The 16450-nt window shown below is 36.3% G+C and overlaps 1 protein-coding gene across 2 annotated transcripts; it reads left to right on the forward strand.

Moving 5' to 3' along the window:
* The first annotated feature begins 1553 nt into the window (after positions 1 to 1553).
* Positions 1554 to 15272, forward strand: POLR1F (RNA polymerase I subunit F). Of its 2 annotated transcripts, XM_054559419.2 has the most exons (5): positions 1556 to 1846; positions 5690 to 5831; positions 10378 to 10586; positions 12005 to 12402; positions 14854 to 15272. In XM_054559419.2, exons 1-5 carry the CDS (start codon positions 1593 to 1595, stop codon positions 14877 to 14879), a joined length of 1029 nt encoding a protein of 342 aa, XP_054415394.1. In that variant the 5' UTR covers positions 1556 to 1592; the 3' UTR covers positions 14880 to 15272. The 2 variants fall into 2 exon arrangements, with proteins under 2 accessions (XP_002818222.2, XP_054415394.1); XM_002818176.5 differs by having other exon boundaries at positions 1554 to 1846; positions 12005 to 15272.
* Positions 15273 to 16450: the final 1178 nt, after the last annotated feature.

Consider the following 16450-nt stretch of genomic DNA (forward strand, 5'->3'; position numbering starts at 1 on the left):
TTAAGGAATATTAAAGAAAATGCTTTTTATTTATCTTGTTTGACCCTCCTATCATCTCTCTAAGGTAGCAGGGCAAGTATTATTTTTCCTATTTTACAAGTCAGAAATCAGGTTTAGAGAGGCTAAGAGGCTTTTTGCAGTATCCAGGAGATGAGGGAGTATGTTAATACTCACATCACTGCTATACATTTCTCTTGGCACTTATCCAGCATAACCTATTATATGTTTATGTTTAGATCCCACTTCCACTTAGGCTGTGAGCTCTTTATCACTTATTATTTATTAACTCACTATCAGGTTATTCATTCAGGATGTATTGGTTGGGTTTTTCTTGGTTTCGTTTCTTTGGAGGAGGGATAAGATTTGTGGGGCTACTGTAGTGAACAATACAGATATTATGGTCCCCACTTTGGTGAGTGTAGGAATCTATTGATGGAACAGGCAAGCAAAGGGGCAGTTAATAAAAAATTAACATAAAAACCAACATAGATGGGTAACTACCTAATCCTTATAGAGAAAGAGGAGTAGGGTGCTTGGAAATTCTTTGCAAAGGTATAGAATGTAAAATCTAGGCTAAAAATTCATACATGAGTAGAATTTACCCTTGTGAAAAATGCTATTATATTCCCTGGTGGAAGGAACAGCGTAAGACTGCAGAAAGGAGACCTGAAAGTGAATCAAGGAGCATGATAATATTAGGGTGGGGAGTATGACAAATGAAGCTGAAGAGAGAGGCTGTGTGCCCACGCAGATCACAAAACGGCCTTGTAACTTATAAGCCATTTTCAGGAGTTTGTGTTGTCCTAGAGAAAACGGGGTGCCTATGTAGGGCTTAAACAGGGCACAATACGATCATATGTATTTCAGGGAAGATCTGGCTGCCCCAGAGTGTCCTCCTGACCATTGAGCTAGGCTTCCACAGGCAGGGAGTCCTGCGGTGTTGGCGGCAGGGAAAGAGAATAGTGTCCAAATAGAATGATATTTCCACTTTGGGCAATACAGGCCTTCAGGCTGATTTGATATTTGGGGATACAAAAGAGGATCCGAGGCTGACAGCTTGGTTGTATGATTCCCTGATTTAGCAGTTGCGTAATGAGAAGAGAAGCGGAACAGGAGAGAACTAGTGGGTTCGTTTTCAGATGTGTTGCATTAGAGTTATCAGGCCTGCTTCTTAGGATTCCGTGTACTGCATAAAATATACTCCATAAATATTTTGACTTTTTATTGTACAGTCCAAGCTTGTAAAATTCCACCAAACCCACCTTACTACTGGAAATGATCAAAGTGAGAACCCCCCTTTTTAAGCTACCTACTTAATCCAACAAGCTTCTGTGCGAAAACACACATTTGCCTGCCCTTAAAAGAGCAGTCTGTTGGCTTTCCTGCGTGCTCAATGCATTTCGGAGGCTCTAAGCTCTAGTCCTCGAAGCGCGAAAATGCGGTTCCCCCTGCTGGTCAGGGGTGCGTAATGCAGCGTAAGGAGGGGAAATTCCTAGGGGCGTGGTAGTTGGTGGATGACGTAAAATGAGCGCCGGGGACAGGGGCTTGTGCTTGCGTCAACGGCGCGCGCCGTGGGAACCTTGACAAGCAGCATGGCTGCGCGTTGCTCAGAGGCGCAGCGGCCAGCGGCGGCTTCTGATGGGTCTCTGGTAGGGCAGGCTGGCGTCCTACCTTGCCTAGAGTTGCCGACTTATGCCGCTGCTTGTGCGCTGGTGAACAGTCGCTACTCATGCCTGGTGGTCGGGCCGCACCAAAGGCACATCGCGCTGTCGCCCCGCTACCTTAACAGGAAACGCACCGGCATTCGAGAACAGCTTGATGCGGAGCTCCTTCGCTATTCTGAGAGGTACCGATCTCTTTGCCTGTTCCTTCTTTTGTGCACGGGAAGTAGCAGCAGGTGGATGTGCTGACGACGCAGCAGAAAGGGGCAAATGGCAAAGGTCGCATTGCCCCCCAGAGCTTAGCCCCATGGAATTCTAGAGTCGCGATCCGTCCCTTAAGGCCAGTACCGCTCTGGTAAAGATCTATACAGGGTCCCTTTCATAGATAGAGAAGAAAACTTAAAGATGAAGTTCAGGTGTGGGCGGAGGGAGTGGAAATTCTCGCTCCAGAACCCTGGTGTAGGGTAGGAACAAACCAGGGATCTGGAGACCTAGTAGGCCCAGTTCTGTTTGGCATTCAACGTTTCATTTATCCCCTTACGGATGATGTTTTCTCATTTGACAATAAAAGTTTGGTTTGCAGTACTTGAGTAGATTCTCATTCCATAGAAGATAGCACATGAAGCATTAGTACAACCGTTCTACTTGTAAAACATGAAGCACGTTTTTTGTTGTTGGATTTCGCTCTGGTAATTTCCCCATTTTCTCTTCTCTTGGACCTGATCTGGGGATTATGAAAATGCCATTAGTTTAGCGGGATTTTGTTGTTTTTAAGACGATTTATTCAGTCGAACTAGCGAGCCTGTTGCTTTTGGGAGAGAAAAAAACAAAACGTATGCATTTATATTACGGTATTCAAAAGTGACTTGAAAACTTAGAATTACAGAGGTGTGGGGCGCGGGGCGCGGGCATGTGCTTTAGTATTCGTCTGGACTATACTTTGGTTCAAAAGCGGGGTTCTAAAACTAGAGTGAATGGATTCCCTGGGGATTCATGATTGCCCTTCAGGAATTCCTATGTGAAGTTCCTTGGGCACTGCATCGGAAGCTTTTATCACTTTCTTAAGGGATCCTGGACCTCCACGCATGTCTAGAATATACAGATTCTTCCAAGCACCAATATACACTTCTTGTATGTTTATATTATATACCGAACACTTGAGATACAAAAACAAAAAATTAAATCCGTGTTTCAAGGAGCTTTAAGCTGTAGTAGAGATACAAATACAAGCCAATAAATAGTAAAGTGTTAAAATTTGACAGAAATCTAATAAGATAAGGAGTGTAGAATTTGGATCTTGGGACCTTTGAGAACAACTTGATTGAAGAGGGAACTTTAACATAGTTACATTCCAGGCAAAGAGAGTGGCATAAACAAACGGATACTGGATGTGAACTGGTATGCTTTGCCCAGAGAACTGTATCTATTATATAAGTAGAATAAGGTTTATCTCAGGGGAAAGGCATTGGATGCCACTGGAGAGGAGGGCAGGGGGTCAAAGATGACCCAGAGAGGAAGGCCATTTTGCTTTTTCCTTCCTGCCATTGCCAGTTTTTGTTATTTTGGGGGTAAGGTGGGGTTGTTGTTGTTTTTCCTTTTGTGTTTCTGTTTTCTTAGGCAGGGTTAGTGCTCCATCCTTTCAGTCCCTTTAACTCTGAGACTTGGCACACTTTTGAGAAAGTAGTACTTCTCTGCAGTCCCTGGCATGTCAGATTTGCAGTTTAAGAAACAACACTTACTTAATGGTTAGCTACCAAATAGGATAAGAAAGTGGACAAGGGGAGGAATTAAGATAATAATTGTCCAAGAGAAAATGATTAGAGAGGATGGATTTGAGAGATTAAAGGATATACAAAGTAGTCATAACATCTGGAAACACAAGCAACTATCGTGTTTTCTGTAACCAGTACTGCCTGCACTTGACAGGCTAGTGGGGGAAATCACGCAGAGTGGCTCTGAACAGATCTAGACACCACTCCTTCCATATTACTTGGGTATGCTGTTTATTCAGGTGCAAATCAGGCACCACACTTTGAACTATGCATTACCAATAAGGGACAAAACATTGAACATATAGTATTAAAGAACTAAAGTGAGGCTACCACCTTTCCCTGATACCTATTTAGGATGGTATCTGAAAAACAAAAGTGAAGGAGGAAAAAGTATATAGTGTTGGGTGCCTTTGTTCACATATCTGATGACTTTTAACAAAATCCCCCTTGAATTTATATATTGCTAAGTTCCTGAAAATTTTAATATATATTAAAACTGTGCAAAGATGACTTTGTGTTGATGTGTTTTAAGAGTTAAATTAGGTGCCTAGCTATTTGTAGATAGATTTGTCCTTTTATTCAAAAGTCAGAGCGACTGATATTTCCTCATTGTATCAGACTGTCCTGTACATGACAGACTCTTTTCTTCCCTGACTTCTGCAAAGTTTGTGATAACCATGATTAGTATCACAAATTTCCAAATGTCCCCCCTCCCACCAGGGGACCACAGCCCTCCTTCCACTTGAGAATCACTCTCTGATACTTGAGAGACAAGGCTTTGATTAGGGGAAATAAAGTCTTGATATTTGTTTTTCTGTCTAGTATGGCAGTTAATTTTTCTTCCTATTCTCTGTTTTCTGTGTCCTTAACATTGTCTTAGTGATAGGATGACTCCAGCTTAGGAATGCCACATGCAGAAATTAAAACCTCAGAAGATTGCTTTCCTGAGTAAGTCTCTGAGTTAGGATTTTCCTAATTTGGTAGTTCTTTAAGTTTATTTTCTGTGGCTTCTGGCTGTTTTACTAAACAACATCTATTAGGGATAAATTCTTTCCCTTATTTTATGTGAATTGTTAGAAGTTTGAGTTCAACAAAAAATATTCTTTGCTATCAAAGGCCTTAGAGTCATGTGTGAAATTCAAACATATATACAGATAGGTTCAATACAATTAGATTAAGAACAGTGAGAAAGTTGGCCTATAGGAGTAGAGGAATGATTTCAGCTTTGCCTAGGGGAGTCAGGGAAGTTTTCTCCAACAAGTAGTGGGTGTGGTAATGAAGCCACCAGGTTTTGTTTGTTTTGTTGTTTTTTGTTCCTTTGTTTGAGATGGAGTCTCCCTCTGTCGCTCAGGCTGGTGTGCAGTGGTGAGATCTCAGCTCACCACACCCTCCGCCTCCCACCACTAGGTCTTTCTCCTTAGTAGTTATAATTCCTTAAAAACTAAGAAACAACAGTTTGAAAAATAGTTGTCCCTTAATCCTGACTGTTACATTTGTAGACTAAAGTGTCAGAGTCAGTTCCTAAATAATGTAGTTGTATTAACATTTGCATTTACTAGCAACAGTTGAAGTTTGGAATTTTCTCTATTAAGTCATTGACTTTAAAATTCAGGGGCTTCAGCTTTAACCGTAATGCTTCCCTTGCTATACGCTGTCAAGTGCTGAAATTCAGTAATGGTGAATAATACCAAAATTGCCTCTTATTCAGTCATGTCCACAGCGATGCACATTTTCTTTGCTAAGTCCCTTCTTTCTATCCTAGTATAACTTGAAGAATTCAAATAGTCATGCTAGGATAGAAAGAATGGGACTCGGCCAGGGAAGAAGAGTTGATTTACTGCTCATACGTTAATTGGGCATTTTGTTTCTGTGTATCTTGAGTCATCATTTTAACTTAGCCAACACATTAGAATCCATTGGTGAAATAGGACTACTAAAGTTGTTACAGACTAATCATATACTATTGTTTTTGACATGGGTGGTGTATTTAGGAGACGTGTAAGTTTTGGATAGAATATCTAATCAGTATGAAAATGGCCTGGTTTGAAAGAGTGCAGTGGTGCACACCTATAATCTTAGCACTTTGGGAGGCTGAGGCAGAAGGATCAATTGAGCCCAGGAGGTCGAGGCTGGAGTGAGCCCTGTTCATGTCACTGCACCCTATCCTATTTGGAGACAGAGCAAGACCCTGTCTCCAAAAAAATAAATAAATAAAAGAGGAGAAAAGATATCATTTTCAACCTTTTCTTTTTACAGCCTTTTAGGTGTCCCTATTGCATATGATAACATCAAAGTTGTGGGAGAGCTTGGAGATATTTATGATGATCAAGGACACATTCATCTTAACGTTGAAGCCGATTTTGTTATTTTCTGCCCTGAACCGGGGCAAAAGCTTATGGTATGTGTATCACTTTTTTCTAGCTCCCTTTGTATAATTCTATAATTATGTAACTTGGAACATTTTAAGAGATAATATATACCTTGGGACTCAAATAAATTGCTATTGTGAGTAAATAAATATTATTTTTAAGGAAAAATTAATTTGTATCATTCAAACGTAGGTAAGTTTTTGAATATCCTCCTAAAACACATACATGCACAGAATATATGTCCCATCCACTTTATTCTTTTCATAGTAGCAGAATGATTTTAAGGGAAAAAAAAATCAATTATCATTATTATTTCAAAAGTTCTCAATTCTACACAAATACTATTTCTTTATAAAGGATTCAAAGAATATAGCAGTATATAAAACAGGAAGTCAAATGGGCCAGGCAGTAATGAAAATGTATCAATGACAGAGGACAGGGCAGCCAGTCTGTGCCTTGGAAATGGAAGCTCTGTGGGAAAGGTCTTCCAGTTTTTCATAAGCTGGAAATGCAGATATTGATATGAAATCTACTGAAATAGATCCTTTTTTACTCTTTACTTTCTCCTTTCTTCCTCCATCAGTTCTCTGTGTCTATACACATGCTCGTATGTATACTCGTATGTGTGTGTATATGTTCTTTTCCTTAGCTGATAAATATTTTAATAGATCAGAACTGTTAACTAACCCTTGATATTGTTCATAAAAATATAGATCAATTTAACCATGACAAAACCCACAAGGCATTTCCAGTTTTTTTCATTTTTCAATATCAAATTAATACAAATAGTATCCTTTGCCTGTTAAACTGGAATCTTATAACTGGACTACTAAAGTTGGCAGTAGATTTGTATTTGGAAATTAACAAACTTAACTTTCGTCTACTTTGTGTAAATTATTATTTTAAATATAAACATGTAGGCCAGGCACAGTGGCTCACACCTACAATTAGAGCATTTTGGGAAGTTGAGGCAGGAGGATCACTTGAGGCCAGGAGTTCAAGACCAACCTGGGCAACATAGTGAGACCTCATCTCTACACAAAATAAAAAATTAGCCAGGCATGGTGGCATGCACCTGTAGTTCCAGTTACTCAGGAGGCTGGGGTAGGAGGATCACTTGAGCCCAGGGGTTCAAGGCTGCAGTGAGCTATGATTGTGCCAATGCATTCCAGCCTAGGCAACAGTGAGATCCTGTCTGTGAAAATACACACACACATACACACACACACACACGGAAATAACATATATACGTGTACATGGAAATAACAGATTGTACAAAAAGTATGAAATGAAAAATGTACCTTTTAGTCTACCTACTACAAGATCCAGTCCTCAAATATTTTTGACCACCCACTTTTTCTTCAATTATTATTATTAATATTTGGTGAGATAAAATTTACATATAATAAAATGCACAGATCATATTGTTCAGTTCAGTTAATTTTGTCAGGTCTGTATACCATTCCATCTCCTTAGAAAGGACCTTCATGCCCTTTCCTGGCCCAGTTCCCTCTCTTTATTGCAGATATAATTACTCTTCTGATTTTATCATAAGTTAGTTTTGCTTATTCTATAATTCCATATTAATGGGATTATTCATTATACATTCTTAAAATCTGCCTTCTTTTGATCAGCATGTTTTTGAGTTTCATCCATGCTATTGTGTGTATTGGTAGTTTGTTCCTTTTTATTGCTCATGGTATTCAGTTACATGACTATATCACAATATAATTATCTGTCTTCATTGATGGATTGATTCCAGGCTGGGGCTTTTATGAATAAAGCTATTGAAAACATATATTTTCAGACATATGAATGAAAACATATATTTTCAGACATATGAATGAAAACATACATTTTCCTTTCTCTTAAGTAAATAACTAGAAGAGTTAGTTCACAGCGTATTTATATAAAACCATTGTCAGACTGATTACCCATTCAACACCTCCATTTACTCTGTATCGTTATTAACATTTGCCGTTGTCCTTTAATTATACTGATGGGCATATAGTAGTATCTCATTATGGTTTTAATTTGCATTTCCGTTTCACTCATAAGCAATTTTTCATATATTTCAGTAAGAAGGGCCTGTTCAAGTATTTTGCCCATTTTTAATTGGGTTTTTGTATTTTTATTATTGACTTGTAGCAGTTCTTTTTAGTCTTAAAACGAATTCTTTTCAGATAAGTATTTTGAATATTTTCTTCCAGTCTGTGACTTGTCTGTTAACTTGTAATGGTATTATTTGATGAACAGGTACTTTTAATTTTGATGAGGTCCAATTTATCATTTTATATTTTTATGACTATTGCTTTCTGGACCCTATCAAAGAAATTTGTCTACCTAAAAGTTGCACAGATACTGTTCTGTCGACTTCTACAAGCTTTTAGTTTTAGCTTTTCCATTTAGGTCTGTGATCATTCTCAAATAAATTTTTTGTGTAGTGTGAGGTAGGCCTTGAGATCCACTCTCTCCTTCATGTAGCTTTCCCGTTGTTCTGGATTCATATATTAAAAAGCCTTTACTTTCATTGATTTTCTAAAATTGATATATTTTTAACAGCAGTTTTAGATTTACAGAAAAATTGAATGGAGAGTATAGAGTTCCCATATAACCACCCCCTTTCCCCTATTATCAACATTAACTTGCATTAGTATGGTGCATTTGTTACAATTTTTGTGCCAATATTGTTACGTTATTATCAAGTAAAGTCTGTAGTTTACATTAGAGTTCAGTCTTTGTGTTGTACATTCTATGAGTTTCCACAAATGTGTCATGGCATTTATTGAGGTATTGCTCCTCACAAGAGGGCACTAGCTGTGGGGGTCTGCCCGCAGACCTTGACCTAAAAGATGGATGAATGGAACGTACACTGACACACAGATATTCTGTTTTGCCAGTACTGCTGAGTGTTTGACTGCCTACACACCAAGAGAGGTTTGTCACTGCCGCTGGCCCTGAGCAGTTCACACTCCAAGCATTTATTTAGTATACAATTAACAACAGAAGCTCTGAGTCCACACACTTGTGGATAATTAACATGGTTAAGAGAGTAGTTCTATGAATGACTAAGGCTCAGGTACCGAGGTTTAAAGTAAATATCACTGGGGGCAATATCCCTGGTCGACCTCCCCCCGCCCCCCCACAGAGGGCCATCTGACTTAAAGGTTAGTTAATGGAGGTAGGGTAAACAGACTTAACTGGGGAAGCCTCTATTGTCCCTAGTATTTACCCTATAACTTAATGCTCTAAGGTAAGAACCGGCTGTCTTCGGCCTGTTCAGCTATTACAAGCTATGTAACCTTTTGGCCTTCCAAAAAGGTGACTATTCCCTATAACTTTCCCTAATATTTCCCTTTAATATTTCTGCCACTATCCTGAGTGAATCCCAACAACTTATCTTCCATTATAGTATGATACAGAATAGTTTTCCTCTTCTAAAAACCCTTTGTGCTCCACCTATTCATTTCTCCCTTCTTCCCTCCGTTCCCTGTAATCTCTGGCAACCACTGATCTTTTTACTGTTTCCATAGTTTTGCCTTTTTAAAGAAGAAGAATAGAGCATGTATCCTTTTCAAATTGACTTCTTTCACTTAGCAATATGCATTTAAGGTTTCGCTATGTCTTTTTATGGTGAGAACTTATTTATCTTTATTACTGAATAATCTTTTATAGATGTACCAGTTTGTTTATCTAGACCATCTGGAAACTACCAGTGGGAACACTAGACTTCTGATCATGCCAGATAGGGAAGTTTTATTCTGTCACATGTGTAAAGGGTTGCTGATGTTAAACAGCATTGTATACACGTCAGTATTATTTGCAGTTTTATAATTCAGAAAATGTGAATTTTTAATATTTGAGTCTCATTTATATGCTTTGTATATATTGACCTTGAGAAGAAAAATAAGTTTTATGCAAAGTCTCGTCTTAAAATCATATAGCACATACTTTTGTTTTAGTTTTAAAGCTTCTAATAATACTTTTGTGATTTAGCCAAAAAACAGTCATGGTCAATATTTACATATAAAGGGTAAGCTGTCTTCTAATGGAATGCTTGCATCATGCTAAATTAAATAATTAAAGAATGCATTTTTAAGCTTTGAAATTTGGTCTATTTACAGAAACATAACATGGATCCCAGTTATAAAATGCATATGCGGTCTTTTTAGAGGTTATGTGGGGTTTGCTTGGTTTCAATGTAGCTAAAGAGTAATAATCTCCTCCCTAAGGAATCCTGCAGTGGGGAGTTTAGGTGTTTTTTTTCTTGGACAGAGTGGCGGGGGCAGGTTAGTTTATCCAGTTAGAAAGTTAATGTGCCCAGTTAGACAGTTAATGTGCAATTACTTATATAATAAAGTTTGAGCTTTCTCAAAACCCAATGGTATTCTAAAGTGATGTTTTGGCATGACATGTGGTAAGTTTTAATTGAGGTTAACTTTTTCCATATTAAATTAGACCATTAATTTGATGTTTGCTCTTTGAAGATTATTTGAAGCTTGTAAAGTTTGGTTCACCTTTTAACTTTGTGGATGTGTTCTTTATGTTACCCTCTTTCTTCCTTCTTCTTCCCAGGGTATAGTTAATAAAGTGTCTTCTAGCCATATTGGCTGTTTAGTACATGGGTGTTTCAATGCCTCCATTCCTAAACCTGAGCAGTTGTCAGCTGAGCAGTGGCAAACCATGGAGATAAACATGGGTGATGAACTAGAATTTGAAGTATTTCGTTTAGACTCAGATGCTGCTGGAGTATTCTGCATTCGGGGAAAACTAAATATCACAAGGTTAGTTTATCATTACATAATTATCATTAGGTACTTAATTTCTATTTAATTCTGAATTTTAAAGAGAATTTTATTTTAAAGACAATAAGCCTCTCTAAAAATACCTGTTTATAGGAATATTCATGCTTTCAAACCATAAAGTCAATATAAACAATACTCTTAAGTAATCTGTAATAGTGCATCAAATAAATATTCTAAAACACAGACTAGCTAACTGGTCTGTATTTTAATATTTAATAGCTCAATTTTGCTAAGTATTTTCTATTTTGTTGTTAACTTTTTTTTTAAAGTTGACCTCTAAACTTGAAACTACTGAAAGCACAATTACCTTCCTATTGGCCTGCTTTGTTTTTACATACAAAAAATTGTGTTGATTATTGTCATCTGTGCCAGATATTTTAATTTCTGTATTATTCTGTATTGAAATTATTATAAGAATTAACTCTGATCTTGAGCTTGATTCCATGGGAGCCAAGTTTAAAGGAAGAAGGAGAGAGACAACTCTTAGAATGCTGCTATTGCTAATAATTTTTTCTATATTTTGCCTTAAAGTTACAAGAGTATGGGTTGAAGTTGTGGAACAGCTGTTCAATTTCTGTAATGACAGAAATACAGTTTATATACATAATACAGCAGCCTCACTATTGAGCATTGAGATGTGACAGTCTGACTGAGGAACTGAATTTCTAAAGTTATGTTTTTGATATTGATTAGGTACATGTGCCTAGTGCTACTGTATAAGACTGAAGTTCTGGAGAGAGAGCTACTTCATTGATCCATGTTTTATTTTAGTGGTATAAAATAATTCACAATGTTAAAGTAACACTGTCTTAGTATCAGCTAAGTAGAACAGTGGACTATTATTTGAAACAAGATTAAAATAGTAGACTGGAAACTCCATTACTTTGATAAATACCAGATCATATTTTCTATTAGATGTCAGTGGTTTGGTTAATAAGCCTAGGTATTGTGTTGTTTAATGTTCAGTGACCAGATTTTTCTGAAACAACCCAAAACTTGGAAGACATGTTTTGACAAGATTTTTATGTCATTTTTATGTTTGGAAACAGTCTGGGAGAAGTTCTTCATAAAGAAAGAATTTAACATTTAATGTTAAATTTAACATTTTTTCAATTTAACATTCAGCAGCCCATACATATTTTAGTGGGTTTAGTGGGTTTATTCATATTTTAGTGGGTTGAGGGATAACAGAATAGAATATTTGGAATTTATGCCATGGTTATGTGTCTTGTACTGGTGTCATTATTTAGAAAATCTTAGCCTGTTGGGATATCTTGATCTCAATTTGTTCTTTGTTTTCTGCTTATTGTTCTGTTAATTTTTTTAACTGTTGATCTCAATTTGTTCTTTGTTTTTTGCTTATTGCTCTGTTAATTTTTTTAACTGTTAATTTATAGTTTACAATTCAAGCGCTCTGAAGTTTCTGAAGAAGTTACAGAAAATGGCACTGAGGAAGCTGCTAAAAAACCTAAGAAGAAAAAGAAGAAAGACCCAGAGACATATGAAGTGGACAGTGGTACCACAAAGCTAGCAGATGATGCAGATGACACTCCAATGGAAGAGTCAGCCCTGCAGAATACTAATAATGTGAATGGCATCTGGGAGGAGGAGCCAAAGAAAAAGAAGAAGAAGAAGAAAAAGCACCAGGAAGTTCAGGACCAGGACCCTGTTTTCCAAGGCAGTGACTCCAGTGGTTACCAAAGTGACCATAAAAAGAAAAAAAAGAAAAGAAAACACAGTGAAGAGGCCGAATTTACCCCACCTTTGAAATGCTCACCAAAAAGAAAAGGGAAAAGTAATTTTCTTTAGTGTATTTTAAATATGATTCAGTTTTTAAAAGATCGATCTAAATACAATTGATGAATAAATGTTTTCAGTGATATAAAATGGTTAAGTATACCAGTAGTTTACAAAACAGAAAATACTTCACTAGGAGTAGGAGGCTCTATGTGCTAAAAATGATAAAACTGACTGTCAATTAATTTGAGGAAAACCAGTATTGTTAAAGTACCATTTTATACAAAATAAAAAGCTGCTCTCACTGTCAGCTCTCACTGTCAGCTCTCATATTCTTCCAGGTTTTGCACTCTACATAAAATTATTTCTACAGTGTCAAGACTAGCCAAAGGACTTTATAATACAATATTATATTACTAAACAATGATTTGAGATTTTGATGATTTGATTTTGTGTGTGTTTAATAGGCTTCACCTTATTACATGTGATTTTATTTTGCTTTTTTAAAAACTCACTCAGGACATTAACTAATTTTAGGTTTTCCTTTATCATGGCTTCTACAGTATTTCTATTGTTTAACATAAAATGGTTTGCCAAAGAAGTTTCTGAAGTCTTCACAGCTCTTAAAAGCCAGGCCAGTACTGACTGTGTGGTGGTAAATGCTATTCATTATTCTTTCCTTCCAGGTGCATGTGTGTCCTTGTCTTCTTAAGTCTGAGAGGTTGATGGAAAGGACTGTTTGCTTGTACTTGTTCATTTGTGCCTCAGCCATTCTAATTTTGTTGTGTGTTGGAGGACAGTCTAATGAAGACAGGATAAATGTGATTCTGACTAGTGGGAAATTTCAGATTACTTTTTAATGATTGGAATGGGCTATAAGATATCGTGCTAAAGAGAAAACAGTTGTTCCGTTCACTGCTTTCATTGAGAAAATGTGGAATGTCTCTTGACTAATTGACAAAGTGTAATGAAATGACAAGCTGGTTGAAGCTGATAATCAATGCATGGCCATATTTATTCATTTTCCACACACTTGACCATCTACTTTGTATAACACATTCTGCTAAGGCCCAGGGATATAATGGCAAACAAGATAAATGTAGTTTCTTCCCTTGTGGCATGTCATAAGAGAAACAGATGTGCATATACACACATAAATAAGAAAATTAATAATTGCGTTAAGTGGTATGAAAAAAAGGGGGAGGATTGTTCACTCACTGTTACCTGTGTTAGCATCTGCAAATGGATGAATGGTTGAACTCCCATGTCAGCATTTTTGTTGCCATTTATTTAGTACCAGACATAGTGCTGGTCTCACAACTTTAATATTTGGTAATGAATAAATTCTGCTAGTGGTATATGTTGATCTGAACTTATAATGATGGGATATAGAATTGGCAGAGTGGCAGATGTTCACAATTGTCTACAAGTAGATGTGCTAGACAGTGGAAGGATGCAGGCCAACCTCTGATTACAATTGAGATTCATGTGAGTATTGAGCCCTGGAAATGTAGCTTGTCCAAACTGAGATGTGCTGTCAGTATAAGATTTTGAAGATTTGAAGATATGTACCAAAAAATGTAAACTATCTCAATTTTTATATTGGTGAAATCAATATGTTTTGGTATAGTGGGTTAAATACAACAATTTTAGCCTTTCTCAGTTTATTTTTCTACAAAAAGATTAAAAATTGTACATGAAACTCATGTTAACTTTTTTTTGGTCAGTGCTACTTTAAAGGAAGTATGAGTTGAAAAAAATTTGAAATAAACTATATCATATTACCAGGACTTAATATAGTGGCATACCCAGGAAATGCTTAATAAGTGTTCCCTTCACATTTGAAAATTTGAGTATACAATCATGTTTGACAATATAGAAATTTAATTTTTAGTGAAACAATTCTAAACTCCTTTTCCATAGACACCAAGAAAGATGTCAAATTTATGCTATTCCTGGAAAAATACATTGTGGCTTAGCAAATAAGCAAGTTCCCACGTTACTTTTGTTTTGCTTCAAGTAATACTTCTGCCAGTTGTGTTTTATGAATTAAACAGGGAGTGGCATGCTGAACTTGAAACTAGATTTGTTCCTGCTTTTTTCACAATGTGAGTAGTTTTTTGAAAAATCAGATCTGGCCATTTGTCTTTCCTAGAATAGAATAACTTTGTTCATTGTTTTTTTGTTTGTCTTTCTGACACAGAAAGACTGATGATGGTGTCCACCATGTATTCTTCAAAACATTTGTCACATGCTACACTAACCTAGTCTATCTTTTCTATCTTGGAATTTGCTCATACAAACCCTCTAGCCTAGACTAGATCCCTTACCCTCTCTCCAGTTCCTATCATTCACCCATTTCACTGTGCAAGACACCTCACTAGTCACCAGTGATACAGAAATGACTTAAGCAGTTTCTGCTCTTAAGGGCTTACCGTTTTGTCTATAAGATACACAGGTATAAATGATAAGTACAAATAACAATGAATATTTAATGCTTTATGTTTAGTGTTTAAGCTGGTTGTTGTTGGATGAGCAGCATTTTGACCCTTGGAGAAGAAAAACTAGCTGTGGCATTCCAGATGGAGAACTTGACAGAGGACTAAGAAGTTATCTAACGTAAAAGACCTCAGGCACCACCTTCGCATAAACTTTTTCCAGACGAGGCTAAATGTGCATGCTTCATAACCATAATTCTTATTTTTCTTAAATAAATATTTTTCTACTTGTAACACTGTGCATTATTTCAAACTGTTTACCTGTTTGTAAAGCTTGTCTCTTAATCAAATTTGTCTTGACCAAATAAGTTTCCTGAGGGCTAGAATTATGCCTTAACTATATCTATATTTAACAGTGAATCCTTTGTATAATGAAAGCATCAACAGATAATTTTAAATTGATAAATAAAAAGCACAGTTTCAAATGGTATCACTCTGCCTCTGATGTGATATTATTATTTTCACTTGTTTCAATAAATGCATCTTTTTTTTTTTTTTTTTTTTTTTTGCCTCTATGTAACGTGGTTTTTAAGCAATTTTATCACTTTAGTGTGTCACGGATAGAATACTTACAAATGACAGAAATTTGATCTCTTTTAATTTGTTTTATACATTCACCACATGGGTCATCTTTGCCTTTTTTCCCCAAAAAGCAGATATTTTGTTACAAAATCATATATATTTGTTTAAAAATTCATATAGTAAAAGTATGTACATCTTTCCACTCTACCAGTCATTGATTTCCCTCCCTATTCCTCCCCACACCACACACACCCACTTGGCAATTCTGCTTCCAGAAATAACCACTATTGTCAATTCCATGTGTAGTTTTAGAGATTTTTAAGTAGTGAATTTTAAAATGTTTTAAGACATATGGAATCAAACTACCTGCACTTTTTGGGTCTACCCTATTTTATAGTAAATATCTTCCCATATGAATATATAGAGGTCTTCCTATTTTTAATGTTTGCAGAATTTCAGTGTATAATTTATTTCATTTCCTAAGGATGGATATTTAGATTTGTATTTTCCCTCCTAAAAGGGTATTGTTAACATTTCTAAAAGCTTTCATTGTTAGTTTAATTGCTCATTTCCAGCTGTATTGTACATTGTGACTTCCAAAGGTAAGCTCTGATTCCTACCTTTAGAAATGGAAGTATTTCAGGGGGCCAGTACATAGTTCAGTTTTAAAAAATATTCTTAAAAAATATTCTTTAGGCACTTGAAATGAATAGTTATTTTTTAAGTGGAAAAAGCACTCTTTTAAAATAGATTCTATATATCATACAGTGAGAACAAAATTGAAAAATAATGGATAATTCTGCACATTATGTGACTGTGGTATTCTTCCTGGACAATTCATGGAAAAGTTCAACACATCTTCAACTCAGAATATCACTGGCTCTCCTTACTAAACATCATAAAGATTTTCAGATGTTTGGTCTAAACTGTTTTCTCATCCAAATCTCCGCTTTGGCAGTAGGAAATAACTTCATGGCATCATTTTGTCTTCTACTTCTTTGAAATAACTACTTGGCACACTGAGTCACCTTAAAGCCCAGTTGTTTTATCTCAGACATTTGAATGCTAGACTTGTTCCTACTTATT

The sequence above is a fragment of the Pongo abelii genome, chromosome 6, assembly GCF_028885655.2.
Source record: "Pongo abelii isolate AG06213 chromosome 6, NHGRI_mPonAbe1-v2.0_pri, whole genome shotgun sequence".
Lineage (NCBI taxonomy): Eukaryota > Metazoa > Chordata > Mammalia > Primates > Hominidae > Pongo > Pongo abelii.